At 37.8% G+C, this 21564-nt stretch overlaps 2 protein-coding genes and 1 pseudogene across 2 annotated transcripts; 2 read left to right on the forward strand and 1 right to left on the reverse strand.

Annotated features, from left to right (window-relative positions):
• Positions 1-7180: 7180 nt before the first annotated feature.
• Positions 7181-7980, reverse strand: LOC145903025 (uncharacterized; annotated as a pseudogene).
• A 3681-nt stretch (positions 7981-11661) lies between these two features.
• On the forward strand, positions 11662-13537 carry LOC145903026 (uncharacterized). The gene is made up of 10 exons (XM_082991115.1): positions 11662-11725; positions 11783-11901; positions 11970-12006; positions 12065-12256; positions 12328-12363; positions 12422-12613; positions 12687-12731; positions 12793-12960; positions 13085-13257; positions 13385-13537. Exons 1-10 carry the CDS (start codon positions 11668-11670, stop codon positions 13520-13522), a joined length of 1158 nt encoding a protein of 385 aa, XP_082847241.1. The 5' UTR covers positions 11662-11667; the 3' UTR covers positions 13523-13537.
• Positions 13538-18565: 5028 nt separating this feature from the next.
• On the forward strand, positions 18566-20075 carry LOC145903027 (putative carboxypeptidase X1). The gene is made up of 8 exons (XM_082991116.1): positions 18566-18631; positions 18688-18806; positions 18874-18910; positions 18974-19165; positions 19237-19281; positions 19347-19514; positions 19642-19814; positions 19938-20075. The coding sequence occupies exons 1-8, from the start codon at positions 18574-18576 to the stop codon at positions 20073-20075; spliced, it is 930 nt and encodes a 309-aa protein (XP_082847242.1). The 5' UTR covers positions 18566-18573.
• Positions 20076-21564: the final 1489 nt, after the last annotated feature.

The raw sequence follows: 21564 nt of genomic DNA on the forward strand, positions 1-21564 counted from the left end.
CAATACAGTGAGTATCTTACATATAATGATGGAATTCCGTTCGAAATAATTTACTTTCCAACTTATTTATTGGATTATTTGACACTAATTAGTCAACTGTACCTGAAAACATCTAATGACATTTTCGACAAAATCATGCATAAATCACAACTGATAATCATACTTTTGGTCTCTGTAGGAAATTGAGAAGTAAAAAACCAACGGTGTTTCTTCTCAATATATGTACTTGTTTGATGTTGGTCTGCGTTTTGTTTCTCGTTGGTGGAACTCAAGCAACACAGAGGATTCCGTGTTACGTACTCACATGTTTGCTGCATTACTTCCTGCTTGCTACTTGGTTCTGGATGACTTCTAACGCTTACAACATGTACTCAACTTTAGTTAAGGTTTTGAATTTATTGCATTTTTGATAAACTAAGCCCAAGCTGTTCCTCGACGTGACAATGTAGCGAAACCAGCAAAAAAATGTACTAAGATCGGTTTATAATTGTGTAAAGCAAAATGATTCAACAATAATTCAGCTAGTTAAGTTTTTCGAAAAGCCATCGCCAGTTTCTGCAAAAAAATTCTGCCAATTTCTTTCAAAAAATGTTTTTTTTACAAGTTTTTATTGTGAACAAGTAAAAATAATGTGCCGTTGGCAACAAATATCATCATGCAGCCAAATAAACACATTAAATTTTGTTCAACGCAAAATATGCTTCATTTTTGTAGGTTTTGGGAGTTCCCGAAAATTTGCAAGCAAAATCTGCCATCGCGTCGTACATCACACCGTTTGTGATAGTTTTGATTGACTTTTGCACTACAGTTATCGGTTTTGACCTTAAAGCCTACAGACCGGGTAAGTTTAACTTGTGTGTGCTGAGGATACTTACATCTGTAAAATCTCATTTTTTAGATGATATTTTCTTTGAATCGATGTACAAATCTCGTCACATCTGCTGGCTTCGTCTCTACTCACTCTACTATGGATTTCTGCTTCCGGTTGGGATGCTGTTTCTATGCAATGTCTACTTTTTCATTGCTGTGTTGGTGAAACTTACTTGTCTGAGAGCAAAGGTATGAATTTACGTTGACAGAGGGTTCGCTTGTTTCCTTCGTATTTGACAGACTGATTACTCAAAAACAGATACATATACTGAAGATTAATAAAATAATGAACATTCGTAGATTCGATCGACAGCCAGGGAGAAAAGTGCACAGGAAAATTTCCTGAGAGCAGTTACATTGATTGGTATTATGGGTTTGACCTGGGTGTTCGGGTTTCTCATGCTGTTGGCTGAAAATGAATTGTATCAGAGCATTATGGCATGGCTTTTTACCTTATTTAACTCGACACAAGTAAGTAAATTTCGTATTTTGTCTCAATGTTTGATTTAGGATTCATAGTATTTATTGACCCGCAAAAAATTAGTAAAAGCACTATCAGTTTTGCTGTAGTGCAGGACAGTCAAAGTAATGACAAGCAACATAAACCAAATTGATACCCGCTCCCCGCCAGCAGTTTGTATCAAATTTCCTGACCGCATTTATACGAAAGAACAAGTGCTTTTAAAATGACTGTTTTAAAACAAAGTCATGAACATATTAAACATGTTATTCATACATATTTCCAACTTTACAAATTATAAATGTCTGACAGCAAGTGCAATTCTAACTGGGAGCGATGAACATTGTTTACAAATATAATGCCTTTCTCCAGGGAATTTTTATTTTCTGGTCGAACTGCGTTCGAAATGAGGATGTACGAAAGTTGTGGCTCCCATGTTGTACGAAGCAAACCCGGACGGTATCAGAATTATCCACGAGAAGCACAGAAACATAATTTCGTCACTAATGTGATTTTATTGTCCGAAAAATATATTTTTTTTGCTACAATCGGTGTATGCACGAGAAAAACTGTGTATATATTGCGTTTTTGTATTCAAGACATAAAATAAAATTTCCTTGAAAGTTTAGTGTATGAAATGCTTTTCTTTCTACAAAGCAATCCACTATCTGAATTAAAACATATAAATATCATCAAAACACGTCAGAATTAGTGGAAATGCTTCATGCAAAATTACCCGGTTCAGCTAAAGGTGAAGTGATTAATCATGCATTGCTTTAAACCTAATTTGATTATAACGGCCTGCAGTGAGGTCATAACCCGAACAGAGATTCAAACATTAGGGTTATTGGCTGGTTGCTAGTGCACAGTTTCAATTCGTTTTATTGTTGAGGTAAAAACAAGGCATTTTGATTTTTACAACAACTTGTTTCTTGAAACTTTAACGACGTGATTGCAATTACACGAAGGAAAATGAGAGGTTCAAAGGATGCAGATCACAGTAAAACGATTATTATTTTTGGTTAGATATAGGCATACACGACCAGATAGCCTGTATATGTGAAGCTCAGTCATTAGAACAATGGAACAAATCATTTTGGCTAACCGCTGAATAAACTTGTTTTCAGGTTTCTCTACAGTGTTTTATTGACGCAAAAAGTGAAGATTTAGATCAATTTAAACTCGAAATGTCTCGAACACTTTGCGTTCTGGTTCTTCAAGTCTTTGTTGCAACAGCTCTTTGTGGCAATATTTCGTGTAAGCGTATGCCACTGCTTCATAGAAGTAACATAATAACTTAAAATTAGGTACCAACCAGCATTCCTTCTATCACGAACATACTAACGTATGTATTTTTGCTCATCAGTTTCAGTTATTTAATATAAAATTGTTTTTCAGCAATTACTGGTGCTGGATTTTTCGGTGCCGACACAGACGGTATTCACCAGTTTTCTCAAACTTTTTCCTCCTGCTACAAGATACCCCCGGAGTGCGTTGTAGCCGTCGTTGCAGGTGCTAACGACATAGCTGATACGTTTGCAATCGACGTCACATCGATCGAGGTGTGGGGTTTCAGAGCAACCCTGACACGAACCGACCATGCAACTAGCTGGGAACAAACCCGCCTAACATGGGCATGGACTGCGACCTTTGGTAAGCACAATGTTCAAACCTTTCAGAGATATAGTTCGAATGTAATTTGAAAGAAAACGAATCGAGCTTAACGATGAACCACAATTGTTTTTTGATATATGGCCTTTTTACAACCGTGAACACGAATTTTTGGCATAAACGTTCAAATACTAAGAATATGTCGGTACAAACTACTTAAGAGAATAACACTAAACGTACGGTATCAATAAACATGTTATTCTGCTATTGTTGCACTGGGAAATTTATCAATGAGTTCTGAGTTAATGAGATAAACGGTAAAAAAGTATTACAACAACAACAACTGTATTTGACAAAAAAAGTACAAAAGTTTTGAAAATTATATATATGGTTGCAAATCCCCTGAAAAACGTTTTCGCATACACATGGTGAGAATCCCTGATATAGAACAGGTTTGAGTCACTTTATTCAGACCAAAAATACCGTAGAACAGTTATTTGTCTGACATTTCCCACATTCAACTATAGTATTGTTTATTTTTAAGTGGGAGATTTCAACGGAAATAATTGCACGTCACCAGGAGCGATTTGTACGAATATCGAAGGTTCTCAGCAGTGTACGTAAAAGTATGTCCTTTGGTGGAACCAATGTTTCCCTGTAGTTTTGCAGCTGTTTTACCTTCTTTGTATGAACATTTTGTAATGGGAAACTTATATTCAACACGTATATTCGCAGTATTTCTATATGTATTCCAAAATTACTCACAGAGAGTGATTGACTGGCGGGTGATTGGCAGCATTGGTCAAGCGCCCCAACCATTACCAGGGAGAAAGCCTGATCGGTATTTGTGCCCCGGACACCCTGGGTTCAAATCCCGGTGCGGTTAGGAAAAAAAAGAGTAATTGACGATCAGCGTGAGAACGATCTTTACGTTTGAAATATTATAGAAGTATAATTTTGTCATAATGACAGTTTCTGTACCAAAACGATTCAAAACAAACAAAAGCAAAGCTCAACATTTACACAACTGCATAACCGACAATAAAATACGATATGAAGTTTCTGCAACAGGGAGCTACACTCAAAAAAACATGAATTCCGTCTTACTTCTTATATTAGGTCGAAATGAGAGGAGCAGGAAAAACGGGGGGTTGCAATCACCAAAGAAAAATCACAAAGTATTTGTCTTTATTTCGAAATTTCTTCCTAGAATGCAAAAAAACGTTCCAGGAACACTGGCAAGTTTCATTATGGTATTCCGGTCGGTAACTGTTGAAGCTGTTATTTCCTGTTCCAGTTTAACTGTAGTTTTTGTGCAAAATTCCTGCAGCGTAAAAACAATTCATCAAGGCTTTGCTATTCAATATTAAAATAAAGCAATGAGAATACATATAGCAGTGTGGTATTTACTAGACCAAAGGACACACAGAATAATAAATGGAAACAAACACAAATGTAATACAGAACTTCAACAAAGTATTCGCCATAGAGTAAAACTGATCTCAATCTTAACAACTAACATGTATAAAAACACATATCTAGCAGCTTTATTGCAGAAGAGAGAGATTACATAAATTTTGACGAGTAGATTGGTTTAATGCTAGTACACCTATATATGTGCGACTGTAAAATTTTCCGCGCATTGCAAGTTTGTTGAGAACAAATTTAGTTCGCTTCACGTGGTTATAAACATTACCCAATTTTACTGGCAGTAGACGCAGAAATAGTTGATTGATTATAGTTAATAGCATATAGATGTAATTAAATACTGCGCGATTCGTGCTATACGTGATTTCCTGTGCATTGCGACCTTTATACAGTATAGCGTCAAATCTTAATTTGCGGCAGTGGTGTGGAGGTAGCACGGAATAATAGCAGATTGCTGAATCATAATTAATTGCATGCAGATGTGATTGAATGCTTTGCAATTTCTGTTGAACGGGATTTCCTTTGCGTTACGGCATAATGACACTAGCGTTAGAAATAAGCATTACAAGAACTGTGCAAAAATCTTAACGTGCGACGACTGGAAAACAAAGTCGTATTTAAAAAAAGAATCTGATGATTACAGCCGATGAGAAACGTCAACTTGCGTCCCTTAAACTGTGTTTCAAAGAACTGGCCGAAGTTTGGATTTAGCTTTTCTGTTGATGCGGGTTGTGACTTTGCACAACTACGTATGATAGCCTATGATAGAAAACACACCTACACGGGAATTTGCTTGGCCATAGTGTTTCCAACTTTGTTTTCTCTGTAAGGATGCACCTAGTTTGGTGCCCAACGGATGACGGTGATTGAATAGTCACCACAATGTCAAAGAGTTTGCCTGACCGCATGGTCTGCAAAGTCGTCTTTATGAGTCACCCCAAGCTGGACTAATGAGACTTTATTGGTCGAAACAGTGGCCATCTGTCTGCAGCTCACAGAAAACACACTTACCAAGTTTATAGAAAAGACATTTACACTATCAATATGCGAAAAGTACGTTGTCCTTGGGCGTCCTCAGCACCTTTGAAAATCGATTCTCAATAAAAATCAGCTTGGACATTCCTGGCTTAAGAGGGATTTCAACGTGACATAACAATATGATCTTTATGCAGTAATTAGTTTTGTTAATTATGAATTCGTTGCAACTTCGACTCTCGAGTAAGAGGTATGTTTATATTGCTGTCTCAGTTGTGCTTCCCTCTATTCCGTCCAAAAAAGGCAGTAAAAAAAGGTACTCAAACTATTCGCCCTTACCCAGAGCGATAAAGAAACCTAAACGCAATTTGCGGTAATTTTAATATATTTTCGATCATATAGCCCAGGGTCAAAAGATCCGGCCTCCTGATACTTATTCACTAATATCCACAGTCGCTAATTCCGTTTAAAGTATATTTATTCATTTCAAGCTATCGAAATCCAATCATTTAGGTTGCAATGCATTGCATCGAGTCGACATGATTTGCTGATACGAAAGCGATAGAACAGATTCACGGAATACCGTTGCACGCCAGATATTGTGAAAGGCTGGAAAAATCCGTAATCTGAAGAAAGATACATGTTGTACCAAACCCTTGTTTCCAGGAACGCTTCACATCGAAAGAACAGCGTGCGCGTCAAGGACGAGAAGTAAATTGTTTTTCCCGCCTCAGCTTATTGAGATTGTGACTTCCCGCACTTTCATCTATCACCTGATGCTGCAAGCAGTGTTAACGTGTTCTTATTTTCTTACAATTTCGAAAGTTCCCATATCGCACGTTGGAATTTGCTGCGTCGTAACCCTGATCTGGTTATATTAGTTGAAACAAAATCTGCATAATGACCTAGCATTAAAAATATTGTGTAGATGATTGACGTGTTATCGCCCCACGGAAGGACTTCAAAATCAGTCCTTGCAATACATTTCTCGAATTTAAACCATTCGTCCTCGCCAGGAAAAATCCAAATAAAAGTAATAACATCAGGATATTGACATAAAACTTGGTTACGTTCGTTATGCTAAGACAATGGAGTAAAGACGACAATATGAAAGTTGTCAGGATGATTCTGGGGATTATGATTGCAACAAATGCGCGTAAGTAAATATATTTTATAAGTTTAGTTACAGCTTCCTCCGTTTTATAAATTGATGATGTTACGGAATTATTTCGGCAGCTTTGCAATTAAGCGGTTAGATGTTTTTGGGTGGCGATGTTATCCCCCAATTAACCCTTCTACCTAATTCGGTACTTTGCACAAAACTGCCTCCCTAATTCTGATACTGCCCAGAACCCTGCAATAACGGCTCACCACAAAGCCAAAGTAACCCAGGCTGATTTAACTTATTGGACGTCGTGTTAAACTCAAAGCGACTAAAAACAATACAAGACGTTACTGGCAAAGATCCCGACAACTCACACAACACTGAGATGTTCACAACGCGACGCCCAGAAGAAGACCAATCAGGATGCGCCTTCCCGGCACATCCGGGGCATACAAAAATACGCGGAGCGTTAAATAACAGGAAAAAGAGGGGAGACGAAGGTAATAAAATAGTGTGGTGAAAATAAGTGAAGTGCGAGACTTAAAGGCAGTATGCGTGGGTAAAACAATATATTAAATAAAGTGGTACCAACGAAAGAAAACAGTGAAATTACAAGGTGATAGGAAGAAAGGTGAAAACAATGAAATACAAACAATAACAATAACTAACAAAAGTGAAAGGTGACGTGGAGTAAATTAAATTCGTTACACTCCCCCGGCCCAAGAATTGTCCTACTCCTGTTGGACATTGGTCCACACATGTGTCTCCGAAGAGAATCGAACTGGCCGGCGCCGGGTCCGTGTAGACCTTCTGCATCCGCCCGAATTATCCGGTGAACTTGATACCTCTCCATTGTCCACTCGGGTTGTATTTGGCCTAAACACATACACCAACGTAGGTTGTTGATCCTCACCCTGCGGAGATTCCGCCGTTTGCTCAGCGGGCATTGGGAATGTATCTGTGGTCGGTTTAAGCCGGTTGAAATGGACAGTCTGTTGTTTACCAGTCCCATCTTCAATGACATAGTTCACAGGCCCGCGTACTTCGACCACTCGGTACGGACCTTTGTAGGGATACTGCAATTTCTTGCACCGACCTACGGGAACGACCGGGTTCGTTAACAGCACATAGTCTCCCGTCGAGTATAGCTTTCCCCGTTGTAGCGGTCTCACATACGCTTGCGCTGTGTCATAAGACTTTCCCTGACAATTTCTTCGGCCATCTCTGGGCCGTCGCGTAACTGGTCGATCTCCACTCCGTTAGATCGTCTTGAATCTTCTCGGAGGAATCCCATTAAATCTGCCGGAAGGCGCAACGGTCGGCCGGTCAGAAGGGTGTGCGGAGCTTCTCCCGTTGCTTCATGGGCGCTTGCGTTGTAAGCCGCGACTACTCCTGGCAACGCGTCGTCCCATCGTCGTTCGTCTTTCTGTATGTAATTTCTTATCATTGTTATCATGGTCTTATTATTGCGTTCGACACCGCCATTTCCGGGCGCGTGATATGACGTAGTACGGCTTTTCTTACAGCCCATCAGGCGCAACAGCTCGGAAAACAGGTAACTTTCAAAATTTGTCCCTCTATCGGAATGGACCGTTTCCGGGACGCCGTGCACCGTAAACCAATTGCGATAAAGCAAACTAGCGGTTTCGTTTGCGGTTTGGTGTCGCATCGGCCACGCTCTAACGTATTTCGTGAAAAGGTCGCAGGCTACCAGTATAAATTGGTAACCCGAACGGGTAAGTGGTAGTGGCCCAATAACATCAACTTCGATCCTTTGCATGGGTTTATCCTCATGCGAAGGCATAATCGGCGCTTGAAAATGTTGGGTTGGCTTTTTGTTGTATTGGCACGTTGTACAGTTGCGACAAAACGTCTCGACGGATTCGCGCTATTTATGCCAATAAAACCGCTCGGAAACTTTTGCTAACGTTTTGGCGATGCCCAAATGTCCCCCTCCATGTACATCATCATGTAAGCTGGACGTCGCTTCCCAGACCAGGCTTGTCGGCAAAACGATTTTTAAATCATCCTCCCAAGAGGAGTTTCCGCGGCAACAAAGAATGTCTGCCTTCAGTAACAAGTCACTATAGCGGGACCAGTAGAGGCGAATCGCGGCGGATTCTCGCTTGACTGCTTTAAAGTACCGGGGTAACATCGGACATGCCTGGGGATATCTCGGACAGCAAGTTTTGACAGACGTTTTTTTTGTTTATTTAACAAATAACTGAAATCAAACTTGGCGCAATATCAGCATTGGGTCATTAGCGCATAAAATATCATTCAAACTTTCAGGAATCGGGGCGTGGCCACTTGTCGTTTCGACCCTTCCACACGTTCATGCTTTGGGTAAATCGTGTACGTTTTAACGGCAGCACGGATATCATAGATTTTAGAGTCAACAAACGATTTTTTACCTTTGGGACTTTTTCTTACTGCCAAAATTCAATCATTTCATCCAGTCTCTGTATATTCTCATCTATGACCGATAATTTTTCATAAAACTCAAAAATTGTTGCCTTTTCGCGATATTTTGCCATGATGTCCGAAGTATCCCCGACCACGTGACGACATAGAAATTCTTAAACTATGGCCGTATTTTTAAGGTTACACAAAATCATCATTGGCCTATCCAAGAATACATATTTGATTATGCAATCAACCCAAAATTACTGCATTTTGATTAACTGTGACAGATATATAACCTTCCACATACAAATTGAAAAACTTGGTTTAAAATACCTGGTCCGAGGTATCCCCGGTCTCCCCATACTCAACGCTGCATCAAATAAATGTCAAATGTCTTTCAGCATCAAACTAATGCCAGCGCTAAACAAGCCGAGGACAAGGAACTAACAAAAAAAATTCCAGATTGTCGTCTGATAGTCGTTTACGCAATAATAAACGAAGGAACCAACAAGCGCTCACCCACCATTAGACCGAACAACAAAACCAGATGTAAATTTCTGGTAGCCATGCTGATATCGTGGGGACATGGTTAAGCATTTTAGCCTTCTGTTTCGTTGTTGTGGTAAGCGTGACAACAGAATGTTGCTCAGGCATTCGGGAGAATTACCAAATTTTAGATGCAGCATAACTGCTGCAAATTTTGTCAAAACTCCTTAAAATACCAACATATTTTGAAGTGATTACCCATTCATTTTGGGTCATGATGACCCAATTTCATTTGCAGTGTTTGTGGCGCATTTTTTTTCTGTTCTTCAGCAAAATTTAGTTTTCTAAACGTTTTAAATTTGAACAAATATCGCTAAAGGAACAAATTTGTAAATCAATCGTTGATCCACAACTTTCATTCCCTTGTGATATACGCTTTCGTATTACTTCCGTTGTGGCACATCACTTTTATACCTAAAAACGCCATGTAGAATAAAAAGCTAAACATGTGTGAATTGATTAACTTGTTAAATGACCCTTGGCAATGTAAATTATCAGTAATTAATTGTTTGTTGAAAGTTACTAACTCGTTTGAGTTCGTCTGCAAAGGGAGGTCGTATTATCTCACTAACGTAAAAGGGCGCCATATTTGTTTAAACTTGACTTACCACAAATGTATTCAGGGCTCACAAAGACACCACAAAAAAGTCAGAAAAGCAAGTTAAAATAAACGAGTTTCCTTAAATGTTGTCTGTCATGATTGGAACAAACAAAACTTTACGCCGCCTGGCACTGCAAACGTGTGTTTCCATAAATAAATAAGTCTGTTCACGGGTATTAAATTCAGCAGTCTACAGCAAGAACACGACTTAGTTTCAGTGATAGCAGAGACCGGGAACCAAATTGTACGCTGCAATCCCGATAAGTTTTTTTCTCGGTAAAAGCATCCTTACGAATAACGTCTCGTGGATGCCATCTAGCGGAAATATAAATTTCCGTGTTCGGCTGAAGAAAACCACGCAGTGGTGCAATTGGTTTGTGGAAATTTATTTTGGTTTTCAGCAGCGTCATCGCCTTTGACTTGTCCAAATAAGTTAAAATAAGGTGCTAATCGACAATTAGGCCTACTTGCTACAAGATATTACTTGACTCAAAAACATTGCTTTCGCGTGTTTGAAAGATGTAGGAGCATCACAACATTCCAAGAAACAATTTTATAATGTTTAAAGACCAATATAGACAGTCCTTTGCTAATGTAAAAAACATTGAGGTTCTTGTAAGTTGCAGTTTTTAAACTTTTGTGTTTTTCTAACAGTTGCAAATTCAGTTCGTTAATATTACCGTTCAACGTGTGGCGAACTTACAGTGTAATTGCAGCTCACACTGACACACAACATGTATCATTTTTACGCTGTAGTGTATCCCAACCATCAGATTGTTTATCTATTAAATGCAAAAAATCCAAATATTGCATGTACTGTCAGCAATAAGATTTTTGCAGCATACTGGCTAAAGATTTTTTGTTCAAAGTTAAGAATAAACCTGGTGCTAAAGGCTTCACGAGAAAGAGATTGTGCGTCATTACGAAACTCTCATAACAATTGTACGTAGCATGTTTCTTATACTGTTCTGCGAGATTGTGCTTGTTGTACGTATGATGGTGGGTGACAAATGTATTATCTTTATTGCGTATGTGTCTTATTCATGCCGTGTTGTTGCGACATACAGGAGATAAGGTGGCGGCTGTTGAACTACCAACATGAGCAAGAAATACTCGCACTGGAAAAAGTCATTTCATCACTTTCACAACACTTTTCACAACATATTATTAACAAATATTGACAAAGTTTTACGTTACAAATATAAAAATACGGAATGGCAAGTGTGAAATGAAATAAGCATATTTCGTGCGGTTTGTCATAGGAATTTATGCTAATTGTGACGAGCAAAACCAATGGTGACGTCACATATGGGAAAACATCGCATGAATTCACCAATTAATCTGAATAAAAAGTAACGCAAATTAACTGAGCATCAAAACTTTTTTACCTTTAGTTGCACTAAAGTGGAAATCCATTATCGACAACGAATTATAAGCAAAATCACTCTTTTAAAATTGTCTTCATTCCTGTGTTATTAGATGCAAACGAAGCAAAAATTAGTTGACGCAATATGTTGTCATCTGCTACGTAACGCCGTTAATATTATCTTTTACTCACCTGCGCTTTCAAAATATCCTGGCATCCCACTGCTGTGTGGGTAGCCCAAGCTATAAATCGATGATGTGAGAGTGGAAATTCTCAGACAATAGCAAGGAGAAGTTGAGATGGGTGAATATTACGAAGATCCTCAACAATTTTCAATGGGGAAGTCAAATAATCAAGGTAACTTTGTTAATACACAAAAGACATAAAATATTCGCAATTTCTCTGTTGTTTTAGGTAAGGAATCTAATGGAAAGTGGTGTGGGTGTTTTGGAGTAGGTCATTTGGCGATTCTGATTGCAGTTGTGTTTTTTCTTATTAATGTTGGTGGTTTCCTGTTCATCATAACAAACTACGTAAGTGTTTACTCTGAAATATGAAATTGAAGGTACTTATTTACATTAACAATATTTGGTTCCTCTAGCAAACTGTGGCATCGATTAATTCAAAATCAACTCAAGGTATATATCAAAGATTTGTATTGTTCACAACAAAGGAATATACGTAATTTATTTGTAGTTGACAAAATAACATGCAACAAACCGCCATCGGTTGGAAACGCCTCGTGTATTCCGGTTCGTTCAACGTACAGTGTTGGATCAAGCGAGACTTGTATATGTAATGAGGGATTCTACTCCACAATCCCCATGATTAGATATTGTCTTGAAGATGGAAATTGGAGCAAAATCATGTCACAGTGCATAAAAAAAGGTTTGTTGAGTTGTTACTCTGCATTAATAGAAATCGATTATGGTGTTTAAACGTGTCATAATTCGTTGCAGGCGAGGAAAACAATGCCAATTCAATATCAAGTCAAGGTATATATCATAGTTTTGTATTGTTCACAACAGAAGAATATACTTAATTTGTTTGCAGCTGACAAAATAGCATGCAACAAACCGCCATCGGTTGGAAACGCCTCGTGTATTCCGGTTCATTTGACGTACAGTGTTGGATCAAGCGAGACTTGTATATGCAAAGAGGGATTCTACTCCACAATCCCCATGATTAGATATTGTCTTGAAGATGGAAATTGGAGCAATATTATGTCACAGTGCATGAAAAAAGGTTTGTTGAGGTTGTAACTCTGCATTATTGGAAACTGATTTTTAGTGGTTGAGCATTTCATGTCTTGTTGCAGGCGAAGAAAACAAAATCATGAGCATTTCAATTCCTGCAAATAGAGGTGAATAATAAATAGTAAAAGAAGTAATAACAATCAATATCCATCATTGTTTTTGTTCCAGATTCTTTGTGCAAATTGGGTTTGAAAACGGGCTATATCAAAGACAGTGCTATAACTGCGTCGTCATATCTCAACAGCCACGGTCACGATTTGCACCATGAAAGAAACGGTCGTTTAGATCGCCCTTATATTCCTGGTGTCCATTATGGTGGTTGGGTTGCTGCAGCAAGTAAATAGCAAAAAGTTACACATAAATAGTTGCCTGAGTACATAAAAATATTTATCGCTTATAGATTTGATCCACAGCCTAACATATGTTTTATTATCCCAAAAATGTTTTGTCTTTACAACAGATAATGCTGATCAGTGGATTCAGGTCGTTTTGGAATCACCCACCAATATCACAGGTGTTATCACGCAAGGAAGAAACGGCTGGGATCAATGGGTGAAGAAATTCAAGATATCTTTCACAAGTCCAGGAGATTCTCACTGGAAGTTTGTGACAGGAAGTGACGGACAAGTTGTTGTGAGTTTCAAAATTGGTTTGGAATCTATTTTGATTTGAAGAACTTTTATTATTGTGCGTAAATTTCAATTGAAACGAATTTGTTAATAACAGCACAAACCCTTGTATTTTTGTTGTCATATTTAAGAAATTCAACGGCAACAATGACAGAAACACGAAGGTGACCAAAATGTTTGAAAAACCTGTGGAAGCTGTGAAACTACGACTGATTCCAACTTTGTGGCATGTCCGTGTAACACTCAGACATGAATACTTGACTTGCTAAATATCGGATGTTGAAAATTGTGGACATTTCTTGCATAAAAGTTTAATGCTTTTAAATTATTGATTTGTTGGAATTTAAATAATGATTATTGGATTTATCCAACAACAAAAAAGTGATATTCTCATCTGATGCATAAAGAAAGATGACATTTTTAACATGTATCTTACAAATATTTATGTGTCAAATATTTACTGCAAATAATTTGATTACCCCATGTGACTTGGTTTTCACAAAATGTAATGAACTTTTAATTTATTGTAAATAGTAAAAACAAGAGCAACAAAACGTATGAACAAAAAATTGTGTTTTTTCTTTTGTTTATCAAAGTGTGTCTACTTCGATGCAAAATACTTGGGAGTTGATTAATTTGAATAGGAAAGCCAAAGCTAATGTGCTATGAATCATTTTAAGTAGAATTGACGTTTCAAACACTAAAAGCATCAGAGCACCGAGGTAGACATGCAACTGAACGGGCAGAAAAAACAACAACACAAAGCTACACGCCAGAGTCACATCACGTGACAATACCATTAACAACATAGCAGCGACGTAATCAGTTGAGATATGTCAAGCTGCAGTGAGGACTTAAATGTTGAACAGATTGAGAGGTTTGGAGATGTCATGTTGGTTCAATGATGGTTTAAGCAACTGCTCCGTGTTTTTGTTGTTACGATTATCACATCTTCGTAAGTATTTCTTTCTCGTTTTCAGCTTGACTGTTATTTAAATCCACCATAGTTTTCATTTGCCCATTCTTGGCCATATTGCAAAGCACTTCTCCATACAAAACTGCTATAGCAGTAATAATGTGACTTTTTCTGCATACTCAATCGCAGTACAATTTTATTGTGATACAGTTTTAAGCACATTGCGCTGCAAAACCAAGGTTAAGAATCAAACGGAGCGCTAATCGTTGCATCTGACAAGAAAATATTTTTTTTACTACATTGCCAACAGGAGGCTCTGTGCAAGTATTTCCACCTCATGTTGTACTTCGTTATTGTTGTAAGCCAGTTAACAAATCGCTGCTCTTCCATTTAACGAAACTACCAGAAGCATTACATCAAAAGTTTATCTCAAGCGACCTGCATAAAAGCAGCCCAACGAATTAGGTCTCGTGGATATCATCTAGCGGAGATTATTTATTTTGTCGTTCAGCTGTGGACAACCACGCCACGCCACGACGCTAACGATTAATTTCCAACCGCATTTTCTGCGTATATCTATCAGATCCATGATGTACGGTTTGTGCAAAGCTTCTTTATTTTTTTTTCACAATTGATTACGTCCTAAGAATGCCAACACGTAGCAGTTTACTTTTTTCTCTTTGCCTACCCTTGGTTACAATTTATATTTGAAAAAAGGAAAACTGCACAAAAATATGCGATTTTTTAAACGAGTGCAATCAGTTTTATAAACAATTTTTATGATATGAGAGAATTCACAAAATAAACTTTACTTACAAGCAGACATGGCATGTTTGTTGCAAGCAAAACTAACAGATCGAAACATTTGCCATATCTGTATACAGCTCACATAAATCTTATTGTTGGCTCCACTTGCTTATGACTTAACCCCATTGGTTCTGTTCCGCTTCTTGTAGCAAGGCCCATACCCATGTTTCCAGAACGCCGCACCAACGGCTAACCATGGAGCCTGACGCGTTCCATCATGATGGTTAACATAAATTTTCTTTACATCCATAAATAAACATGGAAAACAGTGACAAAAGTATCCACAAACGACTTCTGACATCGATGCGGATTATACAGAGTCGCTCTAATTCTAAGGAAGTGAAGCAAGAATTAAGAAACTTAGGCGCCGACCATTCGTCAATCGCAATCACGTAAGAGGGAGGAGGAAGATAAGCAGGCGTTGAGATATAAAAATTGGTGGCGAGAAATCCTTTAAATTAACATAGATAAATTAGCGCAGCTTGATTAAGAACAATCAAGCAGGTGAAAAAATGTACAACTGAGAAAAGGGGAACTGTTTCGTTATCACTTTAATTGCAGCCCGTAATTACAATAAACTGCTCAATGCGAGTTTTTGTTTAATTGCTGCATTTGTCCTGTCTGCAGGAAGGCCTCAACAACATCAATAAGGAAAATATGACACAGAGAATATTTGTATGTGTAAAGGTACCAACACAATTCTTTGTTAGAAAAATATACTTTATTATGGACACAAGATTCCCTTTGAAGTGTCAATGACACGGCGGTTAATTTGAAAAAAAAGTAATTACGCAGTAATCTAAGTATCGAAAAAAAAGTTCATCGAAGAAAATGGCCTTAAGTGCATATGACACGTAAAAATGAAGCATGCTAATAATCAAACTAAGAAATGCTCATATCTTTAGAACATTTTTGGCAAAAAAAGTAGCTTAATACGGCGACTGGTTTCTGAGATACAGCTGATCAAATTCGCACTTTTGTCGCTGCGAACGAAATCGTGCGAAAGCGAGATATTGTTGCGTGACGTCATAGAAAGCGCTGCGGTCGTGCGTGAGTGCTGACAGCAAGCTTTATGCGTAGGAATGGAAAACATTGTAAAACTGGTTAAGCATAATATTGCATTAAACAGGGGTCAAAATGTGAACAAGTGCAATAAACGGATTTCAATGTTAACTTAAGCTGAAGACAGATGGCCACGGTTCGACCTATTATGTCTTGTTTAGTTGGGTAATAATAAAACAGTTACTGGGACAGGGTGTTCCTGTTGTTACAGCATTTATGATAGCTAACGTGATTCATGAACTTTGGCCGTCCAGATTAGCTGTCATTCTGTCGTAATACCACTTTTTGCCCGACAGTATAGCGTTGCCGACGAGTTCGCGTCATAAATGATTTACTTACTAGTTCGAAACAAGAAATGTTGGAATCATCAAATTAAAGTTAACACAAAGGGGAGGTTAAAGTTATGACATCACACTAAAAATGACTCCAACTTTGTGGCAAGAACTTAAGGTTTACGATTTTTGGTCGCCGTTACTTTTCGTGCAGTTTTCTACATATTTTAGTTGACGTAGAACCGTAAAACTTTGGATATATGTTTATTGTAGATGTACCTTTAGTTTTACGCAAAGTTGCCATGGCCGTGGCATATGCACTTTAAAAGAGCTGTGGTTTACAGGTTATCAAAATTGTGCTTAGACTGTTGTGAACGCAATCGATCAAAAGTGACAAAAGTGTGACAAAGTTCGCGGCGCAGTGTTATAATCGCAGTATCTGGCAACATCCAGCAAGAGTGGTCATGCCATGTTATACAGCTTTGGACAGTGCTAGAATAATTTTGGACCTAGACGAAGACACTGGAAATTCATGGGTGTTTGAGCCGTAATATGTTAAGAATGTGTCTCGCCAAATGTGTCTCGCCCTTGTCTCGCCAAATTTCAAACTTGGAAACTCATGGCTAAAAGAGGTGGACAATCAATTCTTGTTTAAGAATATATCGGGAAATAAGTTTGTTTGAAGTGAACATGCAAAAATTTTATTGCATGGCTTTCTCTCTCACAATCACTATTTTACTATGAAGTGCAGCTACTAAATGAAATGATGCAAAGTACTAATTTTACTTGTATTATGAAACATCTGGTAAGTGTTATGTCTCAATCTCTGCGTTGTTACAAATTGCACATTTAGCTTATAAGCAAGATGATGGCAATGCTGTTGATACAAGTTATGAAGTCTTCTTGTATTACATAATATCCGTGTGGTGGAGCTAGAGCATATCTCTTTAACCTGGGTTCCCCGGAAACCTAATATTCCGGGAAGTACTCGAAGTGGTTTCTTTAACTTTACCAGCAAGTCTTTAAATGTAACATTAACAACATCAAATACTGCATAACATTAAAATATTCTTCAAGTAGTCCTCTAGCTCCTTGTAGAAATAACCCGCACATAAAAACTTGCTTTAGCATTATACCAGGCTGATTCTGTTTGAAAAGCAAGTGATTTGTGGGTGCTCAAAACGTAACATTTTGTTATTGCGAGACCAAAAATGTTTTTTCTTAACCACACTGGGATTTGAACCCAAGATTTAATGACCACAAATCCCGATTAGGTATTTCTCGGTAAAAGCATCCGCATGAATAACGCCTCGTGGATGCCATTTAGTAGAAATTTTATTTCTGTGGGTGAGAGCCACTGAGTGGTGGAAGTGGTTTGTGGAAATTTTTTTTGGGTTTTCAGCAGGGTTATTTATATTTGACCCAACCTAAAGGCGTTGTGTATTACATTCCATGCAAGGACTGCGGTGGAGCATACATCGGTGAAACCGGAAGAGCGTTAAAGACTCGGTGCCAATGTTATCCATTCCCTTTTTTCTTGTGTGTTTTTCTTACGTTTTTGTTGCGTTTTTAGTGTTTATGCGCTTGGTGCATTATTGTTGACACAACCCCGAGAAAGTCTCACCGGATGGTAGACGAAACGTCGGTTTGAATAAACACTTTAAAAATCTTAGTGCCAGAAGTGCAAATTCCCATTGATTACTATGCCTGGCAGCACAAATAGCAGTATCTCATAACAACTGTAGGTTACATGTTCCTTATACGGTTCTGTGATATTGTGCTTGTTGTGCGTATGATGGTGGGTGGCTAATGTCTTTTGTTATTGCGTATGTGACCTATTCATGCCTTGTTATGGCGACATGCTGGAGGTAAGGTTGCGACTGTAGATCCACCCACACGAGCAAGAAATACTCGCATTGGAAACAGTCATTTCATCACTTTCACAACATATTACAATGTGACGAGCACAAACCAATGGTAACGTCACGTATGGAAAAACATTGCATAATTTAACTAATTAATCTGAATAAAAAGTAACGCAAGTTAACTCATCATCAGAAGTCTTTCATTCCCTGTGTTATTAGATGCAAACAAGGCAATAATCAGTTTACGCAATATTTTGTCATCTGCTACGTAACGGCGTTAAAATTACTCACCTGCGCTTTTCAAAATATGCTGGCATCCCACTGCTGTGTAGGTAGCCCAAGCTATAAATCGAAGATGTACGAGGAAACACCTCAGACAATAGCAAGGAGAAGCTGAGATGAATAAATATTACGAAGATCCTCTACAAGTTTCAATGGGGAAGTCAAATAATCAAGGTAACCTTGTCAATACACAAAAGACATTAGGTATTTGCAATTTGTCTGTTTTTTAGGCAAGGAATCCAATGGGAAGCAGCGTGGACGTTTTGGAGTAGGTCATTTGGCGATTCTGATTGCAGTTGTGTTTTTTCTAATCAATATTGGTGGTTTCCTGTTTATTATAACAAACTACGTAAGTGTTTCCTCTGAAATATGAAATTGAGGCTTCTTCGTATAAACAGTCATTGACATTCCTTTAGCAAACCATGGCATCCAGTAATTCAAAATCAACTCAAGGTATATTAAAACGTTTTGCATCGTTCAAGTTGGCGGTGGAATATAGTTGATTCCTTTTTGTAGTTGACAAAATATCACGCAACAAACCGCCACCAGTTGGAAACGCCTCGTGTATTCCTGTTCGTTCGACGTACAGTGTTGGATCAAGTGAGACTTGTGTATGCGATGAGGGATTTCATTCAACAAACTCCATGATTAGATATTGTCTTGAAGATGGAAATTGGAGCAAAATCATGTCACAGTGCATGAAAAAAGGTTTGTTGAGTTGTAACTCTGCATTAATAGAAATTGATTTTGGTGGTTTAACGTGTGATATTTTGTTGCAGGCGAAGAAAACAATATCATGAGTATTTCAATTCCAGCAAATAGAGGTAAATAATTAATAGTAAAAGCAATAAGCAATAACAATCAATATCCATCATTATATTTTGTTCAGATTCTTTGTGCAAATTGGGTTTGAAAACAGGCCACATCAAAGACAGTGCTATAACTGCGTCATCATATTTCAACAGCCACCTTGACGAATTGCACCATGAAGGAAACGGTCGTTTAGATCGACCATACATTCCTGGTGTCAATTATGGTGGTTGGATTCCTGCAGCAAGTAAACAACAATAAATTATTATTAACAGTTGCTTGATTATATAAAAAGTATTTGCCGCGTATACATTTAATCCACAGTCTATAACCCCATGTTCTTTTTTCTACAAAATATATTGTATTAACAACAGATAATAGTGATCAGTGGATTCAGGTCGATTTGGATTCACCCACCATGATAACCGGGGTTATCACACAAGGAAGGAACGATTGGAATCAATGGGTGATGAAATTCAAGATATCTTTCACAAGTCCCGGAGATTCTCATTGGAAGTTTGTGACAGGAAGTGACGGACAAGTTGTTGTGAGTTTCAATTTGGTTTGAAATCTATTTTCATTTAAGGAACATTTATTATTGTGCGTAAATTTCAATTGAAATGAATTTGTTAATAACACAAACCCTTGTATTTTTGTTGTTGTATTTCAGGAATTTAACGGTAACAATGACAGAAACACGAAGGTGACCAACATGTTTGAAAAACCTGTGGCAGCTGTGAAACTACGATTGATTCCAACTTCGTGGAATACCTATATAGCACTCAGGCATGAATACTTGACCTGCTAAGTATCTGTTGCACAAAACTGTGCGATTTATTCTGAGGCTTTCGAAAATTACATTTGCGATTTATTGATTTGTTGGAATTTGTATTATGTTTTATGGAAAAAGGCTTTTACTGGATTTATTCAACAACAAAAAAAGTGATATTCTCATCTGATGCAGAATGAAAGATGCGATTTTAAACATAAATCTTACAGGTGTCATATTTACCACAAATGACGCAAGGTTTGAATACCCTATTCGCAAAACGTAATGACATTTGGAAAATTATTGTAAATAGTGAAAATAAGAGCAACGAAAAGTATCAACCAAAGCGTTGTGTATTATTCTGTCAAACTGCAAATATTTTTTTTTGTATTATTTCAGTTACTGTTCGGATTATTATTATTCTATTGCAACAGATTGAATGCATCCGAGTTTTTGTCGTTCTTCGTACAAATGATATTTTCCGATTTGAACAGAAATAAGGTTGTTTTCAGCGAAATAAACGGTTTTGGAAAAAAATTTCATTGTAACCGATTATGTCTAAATGTCATAGCTGTGTCACTGTAAATTTTGAACGTTTTATATGAATAAAAGTTAGAGTGCGCTTATTTCTTGGCAACAATTGTTCTCGGTTTTCCTAGATGAGTTTGCCGAGTTTGTTCTGCGGTGTCATTTTAATTGTTTAAATACTTTATACCAGGGTTCCTCAAACGATTTTGCTCTTGATGTCTTCAGTTAATTCAAATTTAACGCGGCCTTTTGTTTTTGACAGACATCCAATTTTTAGATACTTATTTAGATTTTAATTAAGCGACGCGAAAATGAGCCTATGTAGTGTATGGAGCGTGTGTTCGACAAGCATTGCAGTTAAATATTGCATTTAGCGTCACATTTGTGTGCTGTTGTTACTCTTAAAACTCGCCGTCAATTATCCCGCACTTTCAGGACTCAAACCTTAAGAAGCCTTGCTCTGTACCACAGATAGGAAACTTTCGCCCATCAACACATCTGAAAATAAAATCAATTTTCCATTATATTGCACACAAGCAGGCTCCGTGTGTGCAAGTATTTTATCCTCATGTTGCACTTCGTTATTGTTGTAGACCAGTTAACAAATCGCTGCTGTTGCATTTGACGAAACAGAGACATTGCGTTAATGTTTATTACAAGCGACCTGCATAAAAGCAGCCCAACGCATTAAGTCTCGTGGATATCATCTAGCGGAGAATATTTGTTTTCTCGTTCAGCTGTGGACAACTATATGCAATGCAACGACGCAAACGATTGTGCAACGTGCAAGCAGGTGAAAAAATGGACAATTGAGGAAATGGGAACTGTTTCACTATCACTTTAATTGCAGCCGAAATTATAACAAACTGCTCAGTTTTTGTTGATTTTTTGCATTGTCCTGTCTGCTGGAAGGCCTCAACAGCACAAACAAGGAAAATATGACACAGGCAATACTTGTAGTTTGTAAAGATACCAACGTAAGTTTTTGACAGAAAAATAG

This window comes from Ascidia mentula, chromosome 5, assembly GCF_947561715.1.
Source record: "Ascidia mentula chromosome 5, kaAscMent1.1, whole genome shotgun sequence".
In the NCBI taxonomy this organism is placed as follows: Eukaryota; Metazoa; Chordata; class Ascidiacea; order Phlebobranchia; family Ascidiidae; genus Ascidia; species Ascidia mentula.